General features: G+C 28.7%; 1 protein-coding gene across 1 annotated transcript in view; it reads right to left on the reverse strand.

Moving 5' to 3' along the window:
• LOC129956545 (cell adhesion molecule DSCAM-like) overlaps positions 1-20,366 on the reverse strand; it is a 163,659-nt gene that overhangs the window by 89,914 nt on the left and 53,379 nt on the right. The window contains exon 6 of the mRNA XM_056068471.1: positions 14,287-14,448. Coding sequence (XP_055924446.1) covers positions 14,287-14,448 — 162 coding nt within the window. The remainder of the gene's footprint in view (positions 1-14,286; positions 14,449-20,366) is intronic.

Consider the following 20,366-nt stretch of genomic DNA (forward strand, 5'->3'; position numbering starts at 1 on the left):
CCTTAGATTTGCCGATAGACGAAAAAGACTTTTTTTTTAAAGGTGAACGACCTGACGAGTAGGATGAGAGTTTATCCTAAAACACCGTTATGTGTCTTACATTTGAGAGCGTTAAAGGGCAAGACTTTTACTGGTTGACAACTTTAATGCTGAAAGATTTTAGAGGTTATAAAAAATACCGTCAACATAAACTTTCGAAGAAATATTTCTTTTTCTGCAGTGGAGTTTCGAACCAACGGGGAAATAGAGCTTTTATTTTCTTTTTAAAAAATGAAAGCATACATTCTGTATCACAACGATCGGAATTGTCAAAAATGTCAACGGAGAGAAAATAAATATAAAAATATTTTATATATGGCTTAAAAAGGAATAAATAAGTTTTCATTTAGAGTGAAAAGCAATTTTTTATATATATAGAAGAAAAAGAAAAAGTAAACAGTTGTTATTGAAAAGCATATTGTTGAAATTCTGAACTTTTTTTTTGCTTAATATTTTCATCTTTTTATATTGTTCAAGCGGTATGAATGCTTTGGCCAAACAAGTCCTTGCAATATTATTTGAAGTTATTAATAGATATAGAGAAAATAAATACTACAGAAACCATAATTACAGGCTTGCATATCACAAACACACATTAATTAAAAATAGTTAATACCTATTAGGATCACCATCTTAAGCTCTCAATAGAAGTATCAGAAATTTAAAAATCGTTTATATCCAAACAGAAACAATAAATAATCAACAATTTTGAAAGATGATTAAAAATTTTATTAATATTTCCGAAAATATATAAATAAATTCAAATTTGAAAAATGTATTATCAAATACGGCTTTGTAGCTAGAAATTTTGATCAGTGTAAAAAAATGGATATAACAGAATACGTCAGTAAATATAATGTAAAGTAAGCCATCGCATTAAATTAGACATGTGGTTACAATAAATGAAAATAGTATTTATTTTGAAATATACATATATAGCAATTCGTATAGTTCAGAAATCCTTATAAATCCTATCCTTATAAATTTATCCTTCAAGAATGTTCTCTTTCTTTCTTGCGGGGGAGGACAGCTTGAAGAGACAATGTGCTTAAAATTATTTCATTTTGATCATACGATCGATAGTAAGAGATATGAATTTTGTAGTTACCATCCTAGGCATTATTGCATTATGGAAGTGCATTTTTACCATCATTACTTGAGCGCTGATAATTGCTAAATATGTGGCATACATGCTATAAAAATTGAACGTAAGTCGGTTCTCCAAGCCTGCATGAGCGAAATAGAAATCAAATGGAGGTGGTTCTATGCTATATCTCAAACTATGCTCCAGAGAAATTAAGATTCAATTGCAGATGTGTGTGTGTTTATACTTAGGAAAGGGAATCTTATGTACCTATAAAAGAACGTTGTAAGCATTAGGGATTTTTGTCCCTTCACACGGAGCGTTTGAAAATACTGAAATCGGCAGTTTCATAAGAGCTGAATTCATTTAATTAATTAAATATAGAATTAATAATTAAATAATAGTATTAATTCAATAAAAAAAATGTGGAACTGGATCAGGAAATAAGAAACCATTTTAGAATGAAATTAAAATGTTCTAATTCAATATGAAAATTTTGAAATTAAGATTCAATTTAGATCATTGTGTGTGTGTGTGTGTGTGTGTGCGTGTTTGCGTGCACTGATTGGTAAAGTTAAGTGCCATACATTTCAAAAATTGGCAGTAATCAACAGAAATCGATAGATAAATTCATGTGTATAGATGCTGTGTGTTTAGACTTAGGAAAGGGAATCTTAGGTACCTTTACAAGAAGGTTGTAAGCATTAGTGATTTTTGTCCCTTCACACGGAGAGTGTGGAAATACTGAAATCGGCAGTTTTATAAGAAGGCGTATAGAATTCATTAAGTAAAAAAAAAAAAAAAAAATGTGGTACTTGATCAGGAAATAAGAAACCATTTTAGAATGAAGTTAACATGGGCTAATTCAATATAAAAATTTGGAAATTAAGATTCAATTTAGATCATTGCGTGTGTGTAATCAACAGAAATCGATAGATAAATCTGAAATTCAACAGAGTTTCCCTTTGTACTTCAAAGTAGAATTTGTGAGATGCAATGGGAAAAGGATCGAAAATGCATAATTTCAGAACCCTCAAAGGAACTCAAAAGAATGAGAGAGAAAGTTAGGATTGTATCGTTAAGCCCTGACATCGATTGCAGTGGGGAAGCAGTCGCATCTTCTAACAAAATTGCATATGCAAGAGATATGGATCAAACCGTCCAATCGAATTTCGTATCCAGATGAATTAAAAATATACCTGCTACAATTTAAAATTATTTATAGCCGAGTTACAATTACGCCTTATTTGAAAGCAATATACGATGTATTTTGAGAAAGATTTCATAAGGTTGAATTATAATGATGAGAACAACTAACTTCTTATTCACCACTCTATTCTTTGTGCGTCCGCTTCACGTTAATTCATTTGAATAAAACAGATTTAACGTGTATCAAGCCAGTTCATACAGCTGTTATTTGTTGTAATATATATGTACTTCTTTTTTTTTAATGGAAATTAAGACCTACCTAGCCGAATCGACTGCACTGTGATGAATTCTACTTTTCAGAGGCAAATAAAACAATATTTTTACGTCTACATTTTGAGTGGAAAAATATATTGACTGGACTGTATTCATCGAACTTCTCAATCACAGCAATCCCATATAATCAACTGATATATTGCTCTATTTATTTCAAAGAAAAACATGAGAAATTATATTTTATAAAGACAATTTATTTTTATTACTTTCAAATTACAATTGCTTTAGCCGTGCTTATACTATTCATAGAAGGGGCCGCGGTGGCCTGGTGGTAAGGTCTAGGCTTCGGAACCGGAGAGTTTCAGGTTCGTGACCCGATTCCAACGAAGAACCGTCGTGTAAGGGGGTCTGTTGCACGTTAAATCCGTCATGACCGAACATCCTCCAGCTGGTGTGGTGTGGTGTGGAGAGGGGTGTGCCAGCTCAAGTGTCGTCCTCGTCATCTGACCGCGGTTCAAAATTATGAGGTCCGTCCCAAAATAGCCCTAGTGTTGCTTCAAACGGGACGTTAATATAACCAAACCAAACCAAACTACTCATACACGTTTTCTTTAATGTAAAATAATTACAATAGATTCTCTGAAGTTTGTTGTTCTCTTGTTTAAAAAGCAAAATATTGAAAGGGAACGAAAAATTATTTGTACTTGATAAGAATTTCAGGAATAAATAAATATGAGAAAGTAATTCTTTTTACCTCTTATTTTCCTGCAAATCGATTTTCAACATTGGCGGTGAGTAATTCCACCAATCTATTCTTCCAATGCAATTACTTATTTTACGTTCGTAGAGGAAAAAATATTCTTGAATAACAAATATTTAAGGAAAATAATTTTAAAAATGAAATGGGAACTAGTTGATTGCTTTCTTCTACGAAATGAAAAAAAAATAAATATCCCATCATGTATTGTGTTTTAAGCAATCTGATGAATTAGATTTTGCATCTCATGGAAAGAGAAAGCCATGATGAATTACACTCTGAAAAAATTTCATTTCATTTTCGGAAAGCAAAGCAAATTTCACTTAAAAAGATTTATAAGTAATAAATTCTCTATTTTTCATTTTTCATATTTTGCTATCTTAATATATTATGCAGTAGAAATATTATTATTATATTATAAATTATATAATAGAATAGGAAAATATATAAATAAATATGGAAAATATATGGAATATATAAAATATACTATCATAATTTATTGTCTATTTTTAAAATATCTAGAATATGAAAAATTCATAAAAAATGCCCTTAAAACGCTCCTAAAATTTCGGAAATTTAATAAAATATGAAATAAGTTTATATAAAAAGAATTGCAGAAAATGAAATTCTGAAATTCTTAACTTATTAGCGTTATTGGTCCAATAGAGAGTGCAGATCTTGCACAGTTTAAAGGTTCCAAACTTTTTCAAACTGTGTAGCAATTGAAAACGTAATCTACAGTTTTCTGAGAAAAAAAAAAGCAAAAAAAAAAAAAAAAAAAATTCTGAAAATTCTAAAAAATTGATTTTCTTCGTTGTAACTTTTTTTTAAATTTTTGTGTACATATATTTTATTTTAAAAAATATTTAAAATGAATGAACGGAATGCCGTGACAGCATTAGCGGGAATATGGTACTGTTCAAAGGAACATCTCCGACCACGGCACGACCTTTCCAGTAGGAAGCATAACACGTTATCGATAGAAGATAGCCGACTCCCACCATTTCTGTACCCACCAGGATGACGAGAATCAATCATTATACCGAATGCGTTTCTCGTCCTCATTTCTAAGGTCCCCCTACCCCACCCCTCAGTGGGAGAGTAAAGGTGTGTAAGACAAAAAAAAAAAAAATGCCGTTTATAATATGCAAGCAATAAGTAATGATTTTCTGTTTTAAAGTATTAAGGTTTAATATAAAATCAAAAATGAAAATGGCATGTTAGAATGTTCGAACGGTAGAAAAATTAATGTTTGGATTTGTATAAATATAATACATCTTTAGCACGCGAAAATCTTTGGTTTTATCGTATATTAGAACAGCATATTTTATATTCACGTTGAAAATCCGCTGGTTCAGTATTTATACTATCATTAAGAAACGAAGTAAAAAGAAAAAAAATATTTAAAAGAAATACTATTTAAAACCGATTATTCTAAAACAACATTATGTACATTTCAAGACAATAGAAAGTCTCTCGAACAAGTTCTGCCTTTTATAAAAATAGTAATTTCCTACACAGATTTTATACTTGGCTTGTATAAATGAAAACTAGATATGAACGGTGACGGCGTCCTGGCATAGGGGTAGCGCGTATTCCCCGTGATCTGGTCTTTGGTCGTCCCGGTTTGGGCATGGTTGTTCTTCCGTTGTTCTATCTGTGAGATGCGTGCATGTACCCTCCTGTAAAAAGGGGTTGTGCAAGCGAAGGAGTGATGCGTGAGTAGCTAAGTCGTACTCTTGGCCCTAGTTGGCGCTACTATAAAAACAAGAGAGGCTCCCCCACCGGCTTAAAATCGGTGTCTTCGAACAGCTGGCTTGTCCGTGGCAAGTGCCATAAGAAACAACAACAGAACTGAACGGTTTTGTTCAATCCCAGTTGCGACTTTTATCACTCGACAGCTCCAAGATAAGAATAAAGATAAAGATAGGGACAAAAAGAAAGGAACGTCCCCAGATATAAAAGATAAATAACAATATAAAAATAAATAAGTGCGGGTAATGTGGATTTTGCCAACATTTCAACAGTAACTAAATAAAGTCTGACAAAATTGTAAGAGAAGTTTATTTAAGAGAACAGGGGCATTTGTAAATTACTTGTGGAAATTGTCATTAGCACTATATTAAGCCAATAAAAGATGAAACCTAATAAGCTGATTTTGATGATGTCAAAATCTTTTCAAAATATTTCTAGCCATTTCCATTTAGTGTTCTACCCCCCTCTTTGTTCTTAAATCCAAATGGATAACTGAATTTTAGAGTTAACTAGAATACATTTTTGATAATACTAGAAGTTTTATTTTAATTTAACTGTAAATTTGTGTGGATAAACTTATCTGATCCCTCCCATATGGTAGATGTAGTTGAGAATGAACCTAATTATTTGTTTTTATAAAAGCACTTTATTTTCGAGGGTCGTCTTAGAGTGCCTACTGATCCCAGGCAACTTTGAATGAGTTTGCGCACAAAATCTCTTTGTGGTATACGTTTTACCAATGTTCGCGCTTATGTTTTTATGTTCGTATGTTTGTGTCTTTGTGTGTATATGTGGTTGTGTTTGTATGTGTATGTTTGTGTTTATGTGTGTTGTTGCGTGTGTTAATGTATGTGCTTATGTGTGTTTTTGTGTGTGTATGTTTGTGTTTATTTGTGTGTCTGTGTATGTTTTATATGTATATGTTTGTATTTATGTGTGTATGTTTGTATTTATCCTTCCGATTTTTGTGTGTGTATGTTTGTATATGTATGTATGTATATTGCTTGTTTTTGTGTGTATATTTTATGTGTATGTAGGTTGTGTTTATATGTGTTTTTGTGTGTGTCTTAAATTTTATATGTGCATGTTTTTTTATGTGTGTATGTTTGTGTATGTATGTTTTATATGTGTATGTTTGCGTATGTATGTTTTATATGTGTATGTTTGTTTTATGTGCGTATGTTTGTGTATCTATGTTTTATGTTTATGTCTGTTTTTGTGTGTGTATTTTTATGTATGTATGCTTTGTGCTTACGTGTTTTTTTGTGTGTGTATGTTTGTATATCTATGTTTTATGTTTATATCTGTATGTTTTGTGCTTACGTGTGTTTTTGTGTTTATGTGGGTTTTTTTGTGTGTATGTTTGTGTCCATGTGTTTTTTTGTGTCTGTATGTTTGTGTATGTTTTATATATGTATGTTTATGTTTATATGTGTATGTTTATGTTTTTGTGTGTTTGTATATATATGTGTGCGAGTAGTAAACTTATTGCTAAATTTTATACTAAATCAATTAATCTTTTTTTCCCCCTGTCAAACCTTTTCTTGAATTGGATGCTTGCCAAGGCCTCGATATCTCAGCACTTCTACTCCAATTGCGATGGAAAGTAGCAGAGGAATCATAATCTATCAGTGCCAGTGGCGAATCATATGAGAGAAAGAATAAATACTTATGTGCATTTAAATTGGTGAACTGATGCAGTTAATTAGTGAAGGGTTTAGTTATAAATAAAGCAGTTGGAAGTCCGAAAAATCCATGACAGCTTGAACTACAATACCTATTTTGAAATGATATATTGTGTTACATATTTTCCATTTTTGCAATTAACTTGCTTCTTTCATTGTGAGATTTTCATGATTTAAAAGTTGAAGAATTTCCCTTGACATTATCATCAATCTTGGTGAATTTTGAAGTTCCTGCGAAGAATATCATTTCTCATAAGCCACAGTGCTTTTGTTATTATTCTTATAAGTATTTTTGCAGTATCTAGATTTTATCTCTTGGTTTCAGCAGTTAGGCTTCAAATTTGTGTTTCGTAATTCTTATCAATTCTTATTTATATAATAGAACTTTATCATTGAGGAAAAGTGGTGTTATTTGAAATTAGAGGAATGATAAGGTGTTTATACTTTTGAACAGAATTTAATTTAGTTGATATCGTATTTAAATGTTAGTTTACTACTTAGAATCAAACCCTGATATTTATTTATTTATTTTTGTCTCAACTAAGTTCATCTTCGATGAAAATGAACTATGCGAAGATTGTTTTCTCTCCTGGCATTTTCTGATATGTGTCTCCTTTGTCTTTATTGCAACACGTCCTTTTGTACACAACATTTTAAACAATTTATCATTTGCTCAGTAGCATAACTCAATTTTTAAGTCAATTTTTGTTGAAAAATGCATACTTCTATCCAAAAGTTACACTTGCTTAATTTCAGAATTTCTTCATTGCTTTTTTTTTTTCAAATGAAAAATACTATGAGTATTACTTTCATCTGCCCGCAGATAATAGAGCTATATGACATGTCCATATAATTTCAGATTTCTATCGTAAAATTTCTTAACAATTTTCATACATCAATTTTTAAGTAGCCAACAGGAATATTTCCATAAATATAAATGTTAGTTAATTTAACTCTCACCATATTCAAATACCAAGCTTGAATCATAAGTATACAAAGTTTGAAATTTAATATTTACAATTCTTCCTTTTCTTCTGATGCATATATTTTATTTAAAACTAATAAACTCTAATGTCACAAATAAATGTTTTTCTAAACACACCTTCAATACCAAAATATTGGAACAATTCGCTCCAAGTATAAATGGCATTGAAGCCTTATTATTTTAATAGTTTTACACCTTTTCTTTTTTGTGGCATCAACCCTCATGATACAGTCGAATTCCATATCATAGTGCTTGTTAAATACTTAAAATTCTAAATAATTCGTTATTTAATTATACATTGTATCTCCTCTATTGGAGTTTCAATTTCTGACCACTTTTAATTTCACTGATGAAAAACTTTTTCACCCTCAGCAATGAATAATGTTAAAAATTCATATGATTTGAATTGCTTCGCAGAAAGAAAATGTATTCTTAAAAATTATACAGAAAAAAAAGACTTTTTAAATGTTGTCAAATTTGATGAAAAATTATATAACTAGATTGGCTAGATTTAAAAAAATATATATTAACTCATTTTAAAATAAGGGTTTCTTTTTCTTTTTTTTTTTTTTTCTTTTTTTTTTTTTGTGAAATAACATTCTCAGAAATAATTAAGAAAAATCTTCAACCTCGATTAACTTCAAAATAGAAATCGTATATATATATATATATATATATATATATATATATATATATATATATATATATATATATATATATATATATATATATATATATATATATATATATATATATATATATATATACAAAAGTATTAGAATCAAGTTAATAGGAAAAACAAAAACCAAATAAAAATTAAACCAAAAAAATTATTAAAAAATATTAAAAAAGAATCCGGCCTGAAGACTTTTTCAAGGGTCACCCTCAGGCAGGGATTCAAATAAAGGGATTTTTTCTGTGAGGACATACAGACATTAAGTCTAATAATGATTCCTCGTGACCCGAAAATCCCCCGAAATTATGCTCAAGAGATATACCATTTTAACAGAAAGGAAATACAAAATAACAAATTAGAAAAAAACCACAAAGTAAAAATACAATAAAAACAATAACAATAAAAACAAAAACAGCATTAAAATTAAAATTAAAATTAAAAACGAAAAGGCCAAGACATACCATCCAACAGTGAACGAAACTTTAAACAATCGATTGTGATTTCCTGTTTTTGAAAGTTAACGGTAAATTATGTAAACAGAGGTAGGCACCCAGCGCCATCTATTGAGTGATCCAATATGCAAGTAAATTTCTATTTTTATTTAAGCCAAAAGATTAATCCCAAACCATACCTTGTTTAATTAAAAAATTGACATTACAGTAATTTCTAGGAAAATCATTTTTAATTAAATTTTTAAGGAGGATATTTGATGCTTCAATATAAGAATTTTTATTATTGCAAACCCTTTTGATCCTGTTAACTTGTGAGAAAATAAGATTTTTGAAAATTTTAGAGTTTAGATTGGAATGGTAGTTACATAGTTTTGTTATTTTAAAGTTGAAATCATCCCTTTTATCGTATATACCAACTATTGTTTTATCATTAGCAATTTCGATTTTTAAATCTAGAAAGGTAGCCTCAAGTTGATTTATATTTGTATCTTTTAGAATTAAATCTTTTGGATAGCAATTAGTAATAATATTAGTATTGTCGAAGTTAATCAAAAGTAGGTCATCAATATATCTCCACCCGTTTATTAAATTATATTTAATTATTTTTTTCTCATAGTAATGCAGGAAAATATTAGCTAAAGCACTTGAGAAAGCTGTCCCCATTGGAATGCCCTTGACTTGTTTATAAAAATTAATACCATTAAACACGTAATTTTCAGTAATATTAAAATTACATAACTCAAGCCAGTTATTTTTAGGAATGATATTTTCATTTAAATATTCGTCATATATAAAAGTGCAGACCTTTATTAATTTTTCATGAGGTAGATTAGTGTATAAATTTTCGAAATCAAAAGTATTAAGTTTATTAATGTTGTTATCTTTAAGAAAATCCAATACTTCTTTGTTACTAGAAATAATAAAGTTGTCTTCATTTTTTATTTTGTCCAGGATAATTTTTAAGTATTTAAAGAAATGTTTACCCGTATAGTAATTATAACTACCAGTGCTACAGGTTACGAATCTGAATTTTAATGGATTTTTATGAAATTTAACTGTTGGGAATAAATAAGGATAGTTAAGAGAGCAAGTCTTAGTTTTGGTTTTTTTTGCGAAAGCTAGCATTCTTTTATCTAATTCCTTTTTCCCGGTGTTCTTTAACATATAAGTTGCATTAGAGTTATATTCATTAATTAAAAGTTCTTTATAATAATATTTACAAATTAAACAGAAATTATTTGCTGATTTATCTATTACTGTAATAACAAATTTTTCTTTTAAATTTTTTATTTCATTTTTTAATGTTTTACTAAAATAAATCCCACGTTCTTTAGATCTGTCAAAATCAGTATTCAATTTTATTTTAATTTCCTTTAAAATTCTCACTTTCCATTCCCCGAAACCTTCCGCAGGCCAGTGGCATTTTCTAGATAATTTGGCAATAAAAACATCCAAATCATTACCAATAGAAATCAAAATTTTGTTATGGTTTATTTTTTCTCTTAATCTAAATTTTGTTCCTCTTCCCATCAAATCTCTTAAAGAGTTGGATTCAATAATTTTTAAATTACCTGTAATAATATGACCTTTATCAATATCTATAAAATCTTTATATTTTTCCTTGTTACAGTAACAATCTGTTTTATTTATTTTATCTAAATTTTTGCTATAGTAATTATAATTACAAATTTTTTTCTTTAAAGTTGAAGTGTAACTAAACGCTATTGATACATTAGTTTTATCTGCAAGAGGAAAAAATATATTATTATTATGTATAATTTTGGGTAATTTAAGATATTCGAAGTAAATATCCAAGAATTTAATCACACAGTATTCTTTGTAAACATTATTTTTATTATTAAAAAGTAAATCGTTTTTTCCAATGTTAAGTTTACATTTAATAAGATCTAGAATAATACATTTAGTGTACGAATTTTTAAACTCTAATTCCCCGAATTTATTATTTAAAAACCATTTCATTTTATTATTTCTAAGACCAAAAATGTATTTCCTAATTCTGTGAATGTTTTCACTATTGTGTTCCAGATTACAGTAATTTTGAAATTCCTCAAATATAATTTGAAAATTGCCTCCTTTCCCTTTACCTCTTTTAAATCTTTTAGAAAAGTTATCTCTATTTAGAAAATTTTTAAAAATGTTAAATTTGTTATAAATGCAATTATTGTTTAAATCTGCATAAACTTCCCCATTTAATTTACTATTGAGACCATAAGGAAATAAAGTTTTTAGGTTGCAAATATAAATGTTTTCCAGATCTAATCTTTTGTTTAATTCGTTAATATTGTCTTCTAGAATGTAGATATTAATATTGTTAAAGTTATGGTTTTGAAAATGCTCCAGTTCGAAGTCAGTGGTCCTATTTTTTATGAAGTTTTTTATATCGGATCTGTGATTGTTAATTCTTAAATTAAGCTCGGTGCTAGTTTGGCCAATATATTTTAAATTACATTCTGAACAATTAAGGAGATAAATCAAATTTTTGTTTTTACAGAATGTTTGTAATTTTGAGTTTTCATTTTTGATCTGTTCCTTATCTGCCAAAGGACATGTCCTACACTTTCCGTTTCCACAAATTTTATATTTTTTTGTATTTTTAAGATTTTTTAAACAAAACAATTGTGTCAGTAATTTTTTCTCCGTGAATGCTCCTGACACAAAGCTATCCACAGTGCCCCTTGGTAGAGCGCGCGACGGGCCATGCGCTATGATAAATTCGTTATTAACTTTTTGCATAGTTTAATTTATTTATTAAAATGAAAATATATCTCCTAAACGCCAAAAAACAAGGAATTCTCGAAAAAGTAAAATCAGGAAAAATGATCTGAAAATTCTTAAATTTTTTAGGCAATACACCAAAAAACCTATTGAACCCCCCCCCCCACCACCAAAAAAAAACTATTAAAGATATTTTATTTAAAAATTTTGCAGTTCGTGGAACATATATATATATATATATATATATATATATATATATATATATATATATATATATATATATGTGTGTGTGTGTGTAAGCATATAATTCTTAATAGCAGAAGGCAGATTTGAAGACACTTTGGATTTTTTAATTATCTTTAATATCCATCCCGGCTAGGCATAAACATTTACAAGAAGAGACGCGGACAAGGAACGTCCGCCACAGCGCGGCACAAAAGCAGAAGTCAGAGAAGGACGAAATAAGCTATCCCTAGTATTATATAACATGAGATTTCCGCCACGTGTCGATTCAATACACGTGTTGAACTTTGACAAGGACAACGGTGGGATCATTTTTTTTGGAACTGATGCCACATTATTTTTACAAAACTTCAGTTGAATTAATTAAACAGAAAAAGTGGAATGGGATCAGGAAACAATAGAATACTTTAAAATGAATTTGACATGGTCCGAATTAGGAAAAGAATTAAGAAATTAATTATGATTTAGTTAAATTATATATATATATATATATATATATATATATATATATATAATTTCGTAGCTCTAGGTTAGATGTCGTTACTGTAAACCGCTAATGGATAGAAATGCATATATATTATTCTTTTCTATTAAAAGAGGTGAGACTGTTGGCATATATTTAAAAGCTTACATTCGTAAAATTGTGCTGATTGATTTATAGAAATACTTAAACCAATGTGTAATTTTGATTATTTTCATGATATACTTTTGATACTAATGAATATTTACAAATTATTACTCTTATAATAATAACCTCATTATACACTTTTCAGAGTCTCATACTTTTACGATTTTTCTTGTAGCTATTATATTTCTGGTTTTTATTATTTAAAATATTTTCTTTAATAGCTCTTCATCTGTCATAACTTTTTTTTTCTTTGTGGCATTCAATATATTTTAAATCTTTTTAAAAATTACTGTGAAATTTTTGCATCAATTGTTTTTCAAAGTCGCTGTCATACATTATTGTATGATATTCAATTAAAACTTCTTTTTTTAATTAATCTACTGGTCAATGATTAGTATTTCAAATTTCCGTGTTTTAAACATAAAAAGAAATCAAGTTACATGAAAGGGCGAAGGGCATAAAAGCTCTATCATGCATCATTGTGTTGGAGGAAGGGATTGTATTTTCATACATTGAAATTAAAAAAGTTTCTGAATAACAAATGCAAAGTAATAAAGTCTCAATTCGTTTTAGTATTCCCTTTGCTAAATACAGTTTGTAAGCAGGTACAGTACACTCCCGATTATCCGCGGAATTGGGTGGCGCGGCCGCCGCGGATAACAAAAATCGCGGATAATCCGAAAAAAGCTAAAAACGGGTATAGCAAAAAAGAAAACAGTCATTCCAACTTTGAAAAATCGTTTTATGTACAATTAAAAGTAAAATAAACAGCAGGAAATGTTTAACTAACGCTTAATATTTTAGTATATCACTCAAAACTAACCTAAAATGCATTTTGTTAATGAAAACAGAAAAGTGCTTTGTACAGACGAGAGGCGTCAAGGATACACAGAAAAATTAATACATATGTACTGTTTTAATACTGTAATGTATTATGTAATTACAAAAGCATAACTGTAAAACTACGCCTTTTTGAAAAAATCAGTACAAAAAAAAAAAAAAAAAAACTTTGTGCGGCAGGCGCGGATAATCCGCACCGCGGATAACGCGCCCGCGGATAATTGGGAGTCTACTGTAATTTCAAAAAATGTTGACAATAGAAGGCAAAAGAATATTGCTCGTTCTATTTAGAGTCTCATGTTGTCAAAATTATTTCTGAAGTTTTCAGCTACATATTCGAAAAACATAACCGTACTATATGTCATGAAAAAATCAGTGATAAGCGTCAAATGCACTGATAGTGTTAAATATAAAGAAATAACACGGATAATCTTCTGTAATGTCAAAAAACATGCAAAATGCGTAGGCTCAACTATGCATAGACCACTTGCTCTTTCGAAGAGAGTAACTGAGAAACTTGACATTCCATGATTTACTCTCTGGTAAACACTACAACTCAAGTTGAGAAAGACTATCTACAACGTTCAGATTGCCTATGAACTAAACATCTGGGCAGAATATAACACTTTATAGAAAATGTGGAAATTGGAACTCTAATGCAAGAATGTACGCACATTCGATATTTGAGCATAAATTTTTTTGTCAAGCATTTTATTAAGATTTGGCATGATTCGACAGTTAAACAACTATTAATTAAACTGTATTTCAGCTGCTGAATGTCTAATTACACTAAAGAAGTTGGAGATAATGGTTCAGTCAGCTGTGGTGCTTTAGGAAATATGTCTCAGACAATAAACTCATTAGAATGTGCTGATTTTTTTTTATTTGTAGAAAAGTCACAATGCTAATGTATTTCCACTGATATTGTAGACAGACTTTTAAAAAAATCCAGAATTATACATTCAATCAGGTAAGTGTACTTACCTACAACGGAAACATATGTAACACCAGTTGCCATCTGGCCTTCGCTGTTTTTTACAGAGCAGCTATATTCCCCTTTGTCTGCCGCTCTCTGGACACCTTGAATGGTTAGAGTGCCTCCGTGATTCACTTTCTGTCTGTGGTTCAATGGCAGAAGAACATCATCTAGAAAATAAATGCACACATTAGAAACGCTGTAACTATGTTAATTCTCCGTCTAGAAAAGAAATGCAGCTTTAAAAACGTTGTAACTATGTTAATTCTCCATCTAGAAGAGAAATAGACACCTTAGATACCTTGGAACTATGTAAATTCTCCATCTAGAAGAGAAATAGACACCTTAGATACCTTGGAACTATGTAAATTCTTCATCTAGAAGATAAATGCACACATTAGAAACGTTGTAACTATAATAATTCTCTGTTTGGAAGAGAAATGCACACATTAGAAACGTTGTAACTATGTTAATTCTCCATCTAAACTTTTAATGCAAGAGTTCTATATGCCTCTATATTTTTGTTCTAGATTATTGTTACAGAACTGGGTTTGGTAAAACTATTTTTTTGCTGCAATAAGCAAATAATTTCGAGCGTTTTCTATATATATAAATATTAGACTATCAATATAACATTATATCTGTCAAATATGGAGAAACAGTTTTCTTTCGTTTCCACTTTTCCATTGTTCCGAGGATAGCCGTGCTTTCACTGAGCACCTAACACCATTTTTATTTCTTGAATGGAAAAAGTCTCTAACACATGCTCAGTGACGTGGTTAATCGAGTAAAGGATTTTCTAAGATTGCACAAAAATTCTGAGATCTGCATAAATCGCTTCATTAATTGAATAAGTATTTTGCATATGTATTCACGATTTATCAATTTGAAATCCCATAATTATATTTTGAAAATTATCAGAATTTTAATCGCTGTATGCTTCAAATAAGAAATCGTAAAAGTTGATATATCAGTCTGATAGCTATTGTCGAAAGTACAATTTTTTCATTAAGTTTTAAAATGTCATTTCTGCATTAAAACGAATATACAGACCATTATATTTGCAGCATATAACATATATATATTGAAATATGTAACGCTACCCATTGCATGAACAGCATTTTAAGGCAATAATAATGCATTAACTTATATTTATTTTTCTTCTGATTGTTTCACTTTTACCAATATATTAATTATAAATTAAATAGTGAATACATTTTCGATTGACGATTGTGCATGCTAAAAAAATCCTTCCAAAAAATTGAAATTTAATTGCAATTAAAAAATTATTTCACACAAAGATATTAGAGTTCGTTATAAATTATAACCAAAAAATGAATCATGCATTATAAACGCTTGAAATGTTTCTTTGAAAAATAGAAGAAATGGTATCTACAAAGGAAGATTATTCACTTAGATTTTTAAAAAAAATCATTAAGTTTGGTAAACAATCTCATTAAAGTGATTTACTCACATTATTAACAAAAACTGTAGAGGATAAAGGTCATATATTGCTTGCAGAAACCGATTTAATTGGAACATTAAAAAGAATTTCCCTCGTAATAAGTACATTAAAGAAAATTATCACTAAGGAATTCCAAACTAACGAGAAAGCTCCTTTCCTTTGTGGTTTATTATTAAGGTACAAAAATGAGAAACCGTGTTAACTTCTGATTAAAGTATTTGTCTTTAATATTATACAAAATAATGAGGGAATATAATCATTAAAAATTATCATTCGTCAAGCTATATCGTTAAATTTAATATTATATATTTATATTATATTTTTAAAAATCATAATATTTCATTTAAGATTTTAATGGGGTCCCCCATGTGTTAAGGAATTAAAATAAGATTGCCATTTTATCAAAGGAATTGAATTAAAAAAATTTCTTTCGGTCGGAAGCTAGAAGTATCAACACTTCAAATGTCGATGGAAATTATACATTTCGAATAAATAAAAGCGAATTGAATTTTTTATTGTTTATCCAAAACTGGCAAGATTTTTTTAAAGTTAAGCTTACTTTGAATTCTCAAGACATAATCAGGTAATAAACTTTTCCATTGTTATAGAATATTTTTATCAGATTTCGCAATAAAAGTAAACCTGATAGAATTCCTTGTGGTATTAATTATATGCTATTTTTCCTTACTAATCAGTATTTTAATTAGTATACCTAAGAAGTCTAGGGAATAACTTATACAATGTAATGTCATGTTATCATTTATAAAAAATAATGAAAACAAGTCACAAAATGTAAAGGTTTCGACACCTTTTGAAAAATGAAAATTGAAATTAAGTTTAATGAAAAATAGTGATTCAAATGCATTATCAATGGAATACTTTTTTATAAATTTCAGATGTTTTGCCAGAATTAAAATATGTTCAGCATAATGAATCATACGCACTAACATAATTTTTTATAAATATTAAATTCTTATTTGCGACAATATAATTATCTTTTAATGAATTAAGTGTTTATGCAGTCATAAAAGTATAATGATTTCTTATTTTTAATGTAATTAGTGGCAACTATCTATAATAAGGAACTATTTCCAAAATGTATACTTTAAGAAATAACGGATTTTGCAATCAGTATAAAATAATAAACTAATGTGTTCGCATAAAGAAAATTATTATATGCACATTGTTGGGTAACTATTTCCAAAAATTACACGAACAAAAGAAACGATGGATTTTGTAACCAGAGCTAATGTGTTTTCGTATAGAAAATTATTACATGTACATTGATGGCAACTATTTCCAAAATGTACAACTTAAAAAACAACGGATTATGCAATCAGAATAAAATATTATGATAATGTGTTTTCTTAAAGTTATATTATTTTTCAATGAGTATAAAATATTAAGCTAATGTGTTTTCGTAAAGAAAATTATTATAAGCACATTGTTAGGCAATAAACTGAAATTCATTGCGCAAACTCAAGTAAAATAAGTTAAGGCATTATTTGCAATTGCAGACCAGAAACCTGGTTAATGGTATCAGTTTTCAGTTAGCTCAAAAATGACAAATTATCTAATACATAATAAATGACAACTATTCAATGTTGATTCAACTGATTTTAATGTATAATAAAATGAAGAAAATATATGATAGACAAATATTTAAACTCCATGTATAAACATCAGAAGTGTTCTTCATGATAATTTGTCGTATACTAACATGATATGGCATGTTCTATTCATTTCTCCAAGCGAAAACATGCATTTCCAAATGTAATTTGGATGCAATATAAATCACAGATTCAAGAGTTAAAATTTCGGAGCACCGGTCTCGTAAGAGGTCTATCTCCTTCATATGAATTTGACTGTTAAAAGCCATTGTCTTTAATGTGTTTCCATGAACTATATGAAGTTTTTGCGAGAAACTAGGAATTTATTGAATCCCGGGTGAACGTCTGAAAGAAAGTGAAGAATCTTCTTTTTTGCTTCAGATTAGAGTGTAGCTATTTTTTGGAATGGCATCAACTATTGAATATCCAAGGTCAAAGACTCTCCAAAGAGTAGTTACATGCAAATCTCAAGCAAAAACAAATTAGGTGCCTCATTTCTCGCCTGGACACACAACATTCGATATCAACAGGTAGTAGATTCTAATCCATGGATGCAATATGGTCTATTATCTGCTTTGTCATACGAGGGAGAACAACCAAGTTTGCATTTTTTTAAAGTCTCCTTTTCCTCGATTTAGATCCCAAATCCGGAGAAGGTTGTAAGTTTTTGTCACATGTTTATATTGTAAAGCTCATTTTTCTGAGTGGTTTCGTTTGTTATATATAATATTCAAATGAACGCAAGTATGCAAGAAATTCATTTATCGTCATTAAGGTCCAAAATTCGATACATATCTACCATATGGTAATAAATTAACGTACTATATTTTATCCGGATATCTATCTTTACAGAAGGACAAACAGAAATAAAGATTAGAAAGAAAAAAATAACCGGAATTTACATCATTGGTGTAAAGAACACGAATATTCTAGACCAGAAATTAAATTTCATCCGCTTTGTTTATGGAGTTTAAGTGTTATGATAACAGACAGATATTTAATGATTCCTAAATTTTTTCAGGACTCATGTTAGACTAAAGCAGGCAAGTTAATCCATTTACGAAGTTCTTTTAGTTAAACGGTACTGACTTTACTATTCCCTTTTTATATTACTTAAATAAGAATGCAAAATATATGTCATATTATTAGAAGCTTTGCACAGAATTTATTTTAAATCCTATTTATATAAACTAGATTCCATATCTGAATTCAGCCAGCTTAAAATTAATACCCTTTGAAATTCACTACCATGTTAGTCTGCAAACTTTTTAACTAAAATTATCTAGAATTTATTAAATTTTTAGTTATATTGTTCCTATATGTATGATGACATGGTACAATGAAAGCATTTGATGCATTTACTTACGTGTCTAATATTTAAAATGAATTTATTTACTGGATATATAATTCCTTGAAATTTGTAAATGTCAATGTGTTATTATAGGAATTCTGAAGTCTAAACCAAGGGGGACTTAACCTTTAGCTTGAAGTAGCATTATAAATTATATGAAACGCATTAATTATTGATGAGATCCCCACAAATATTATTTTTTTTTCCTTTAATAAGCTAAATTTTTATATAACTAATAGTTCATTTCTTAATACAGAGATTCTTTGTTAATCTTTTGTCTGTTAATATTTTGACAATAGAGGAAGCTTCACACAAAAGACAAACACTCATAAAGTGACTAAAAGAAAAGTGCCATTATGTGGTGTGAAATAAATCCAATTTTTCTCATATGGTGACAGGCCAAAGTTTCTTAACTTCGAAATTATAATTTTTATTAACTATTTAATAATCTGAATAATTACTTCTTTTAACTGAACTAAGTTTTTTTAATATTTAAAGTTGGTGTAATTATTTAAAATAGTCATAATCATCATAATATTTAATATTTTCCATTTTATCGAACGTGAATCTTCTTAAGCAAAAACTCATCATCTAAAGAAACATACCCCCCCCCCTCCAAAAAAAAAAAGGTTTCAGCCCAAAAACATTAAAATAAAATTATATAAACTTTCATGTGTTATTATATGCATTTTTTATGTTATCTATAGAAGCTTCAATAATACAAGATAGCATTATTTTATTTTTATTAGTTTTTTTCTGTCAAGTATATATATATATATATATCCATTTAATGCAAACTTCTAGAAATGATAAGGTGTTCAAAGAAGAATCGAAAGCAGGGTCGCAAACTTTTACTTCTTTCACTGGTAGGCCCCAACACTATATAGTGTCAAAACTTTTATGAGAATCTCGACGTTATAAAAGATTTATTCATGAAATAATCTTAATCATCCCTGAAATCATTGGTTAATATATTGTATTTATTAATGAAATTTTTCGTTAGACCAGTAAAATTATCAAATGAATGTTAACTAATATGATTATTCTGTGTTTTTATACAATCGGGGAATGAAATATTTTTTGAGTAATCGTGAGCTGACTTTTGCAACTTAACCCAAATGGTTTTTGTATAGATTCATTTCGTTCGTCTTGTTTCTTTTGTATTTGTTTACTATGCTCCGACAGAAACCAACCGGTAAAAAAGAGAGAAGCAAACAGCACTCTCAAAATAGATTTTTTAGGACGAAAATAAAACTCAAGAAATTTGTCAAAATCTCAAAATTTGATTTTTGACAGAAACTATATTTTTTATCTCCATACTTCTTAAGTAGAAAGTATTTCTCACCAGTTGCTTTGCTAATATTCTTTTCCTAATTTCATTGTTGCAAATATTATTTCTAATTCAATAATTTAATTTAAGAAATATATCTACTTCGTGTGTTTTTACTGTATTGCTACAAAAAAATATTATAACTTAAAACGCATATTTTGTTCTGTCATAATTGTTATCTCTTTCAAACTAAATTTACGCCTTTATCGGTTTGGATAATGCATGTATTAAGATATTAAAGCAACTGAAACTTCAATTTTCAATTTTTCAACTTCAAACAGATGCATTTAAAACAATTATACAGGGTAGTTATAATTAAATGTCCTCTATAA

Source organism: Argiope bruennichi, chromosome 11, assembly GCF_947563725.1.
Source record: "Argiope bruennichi chromosome 11, qqArgBrue1.1, whole genome shotgun sequence".
NCBI lineage: Eukaryota > Metazoa > Arthropoda > Arachnida > Araneae > Araneidae > Argiope > Argiope bruennichi.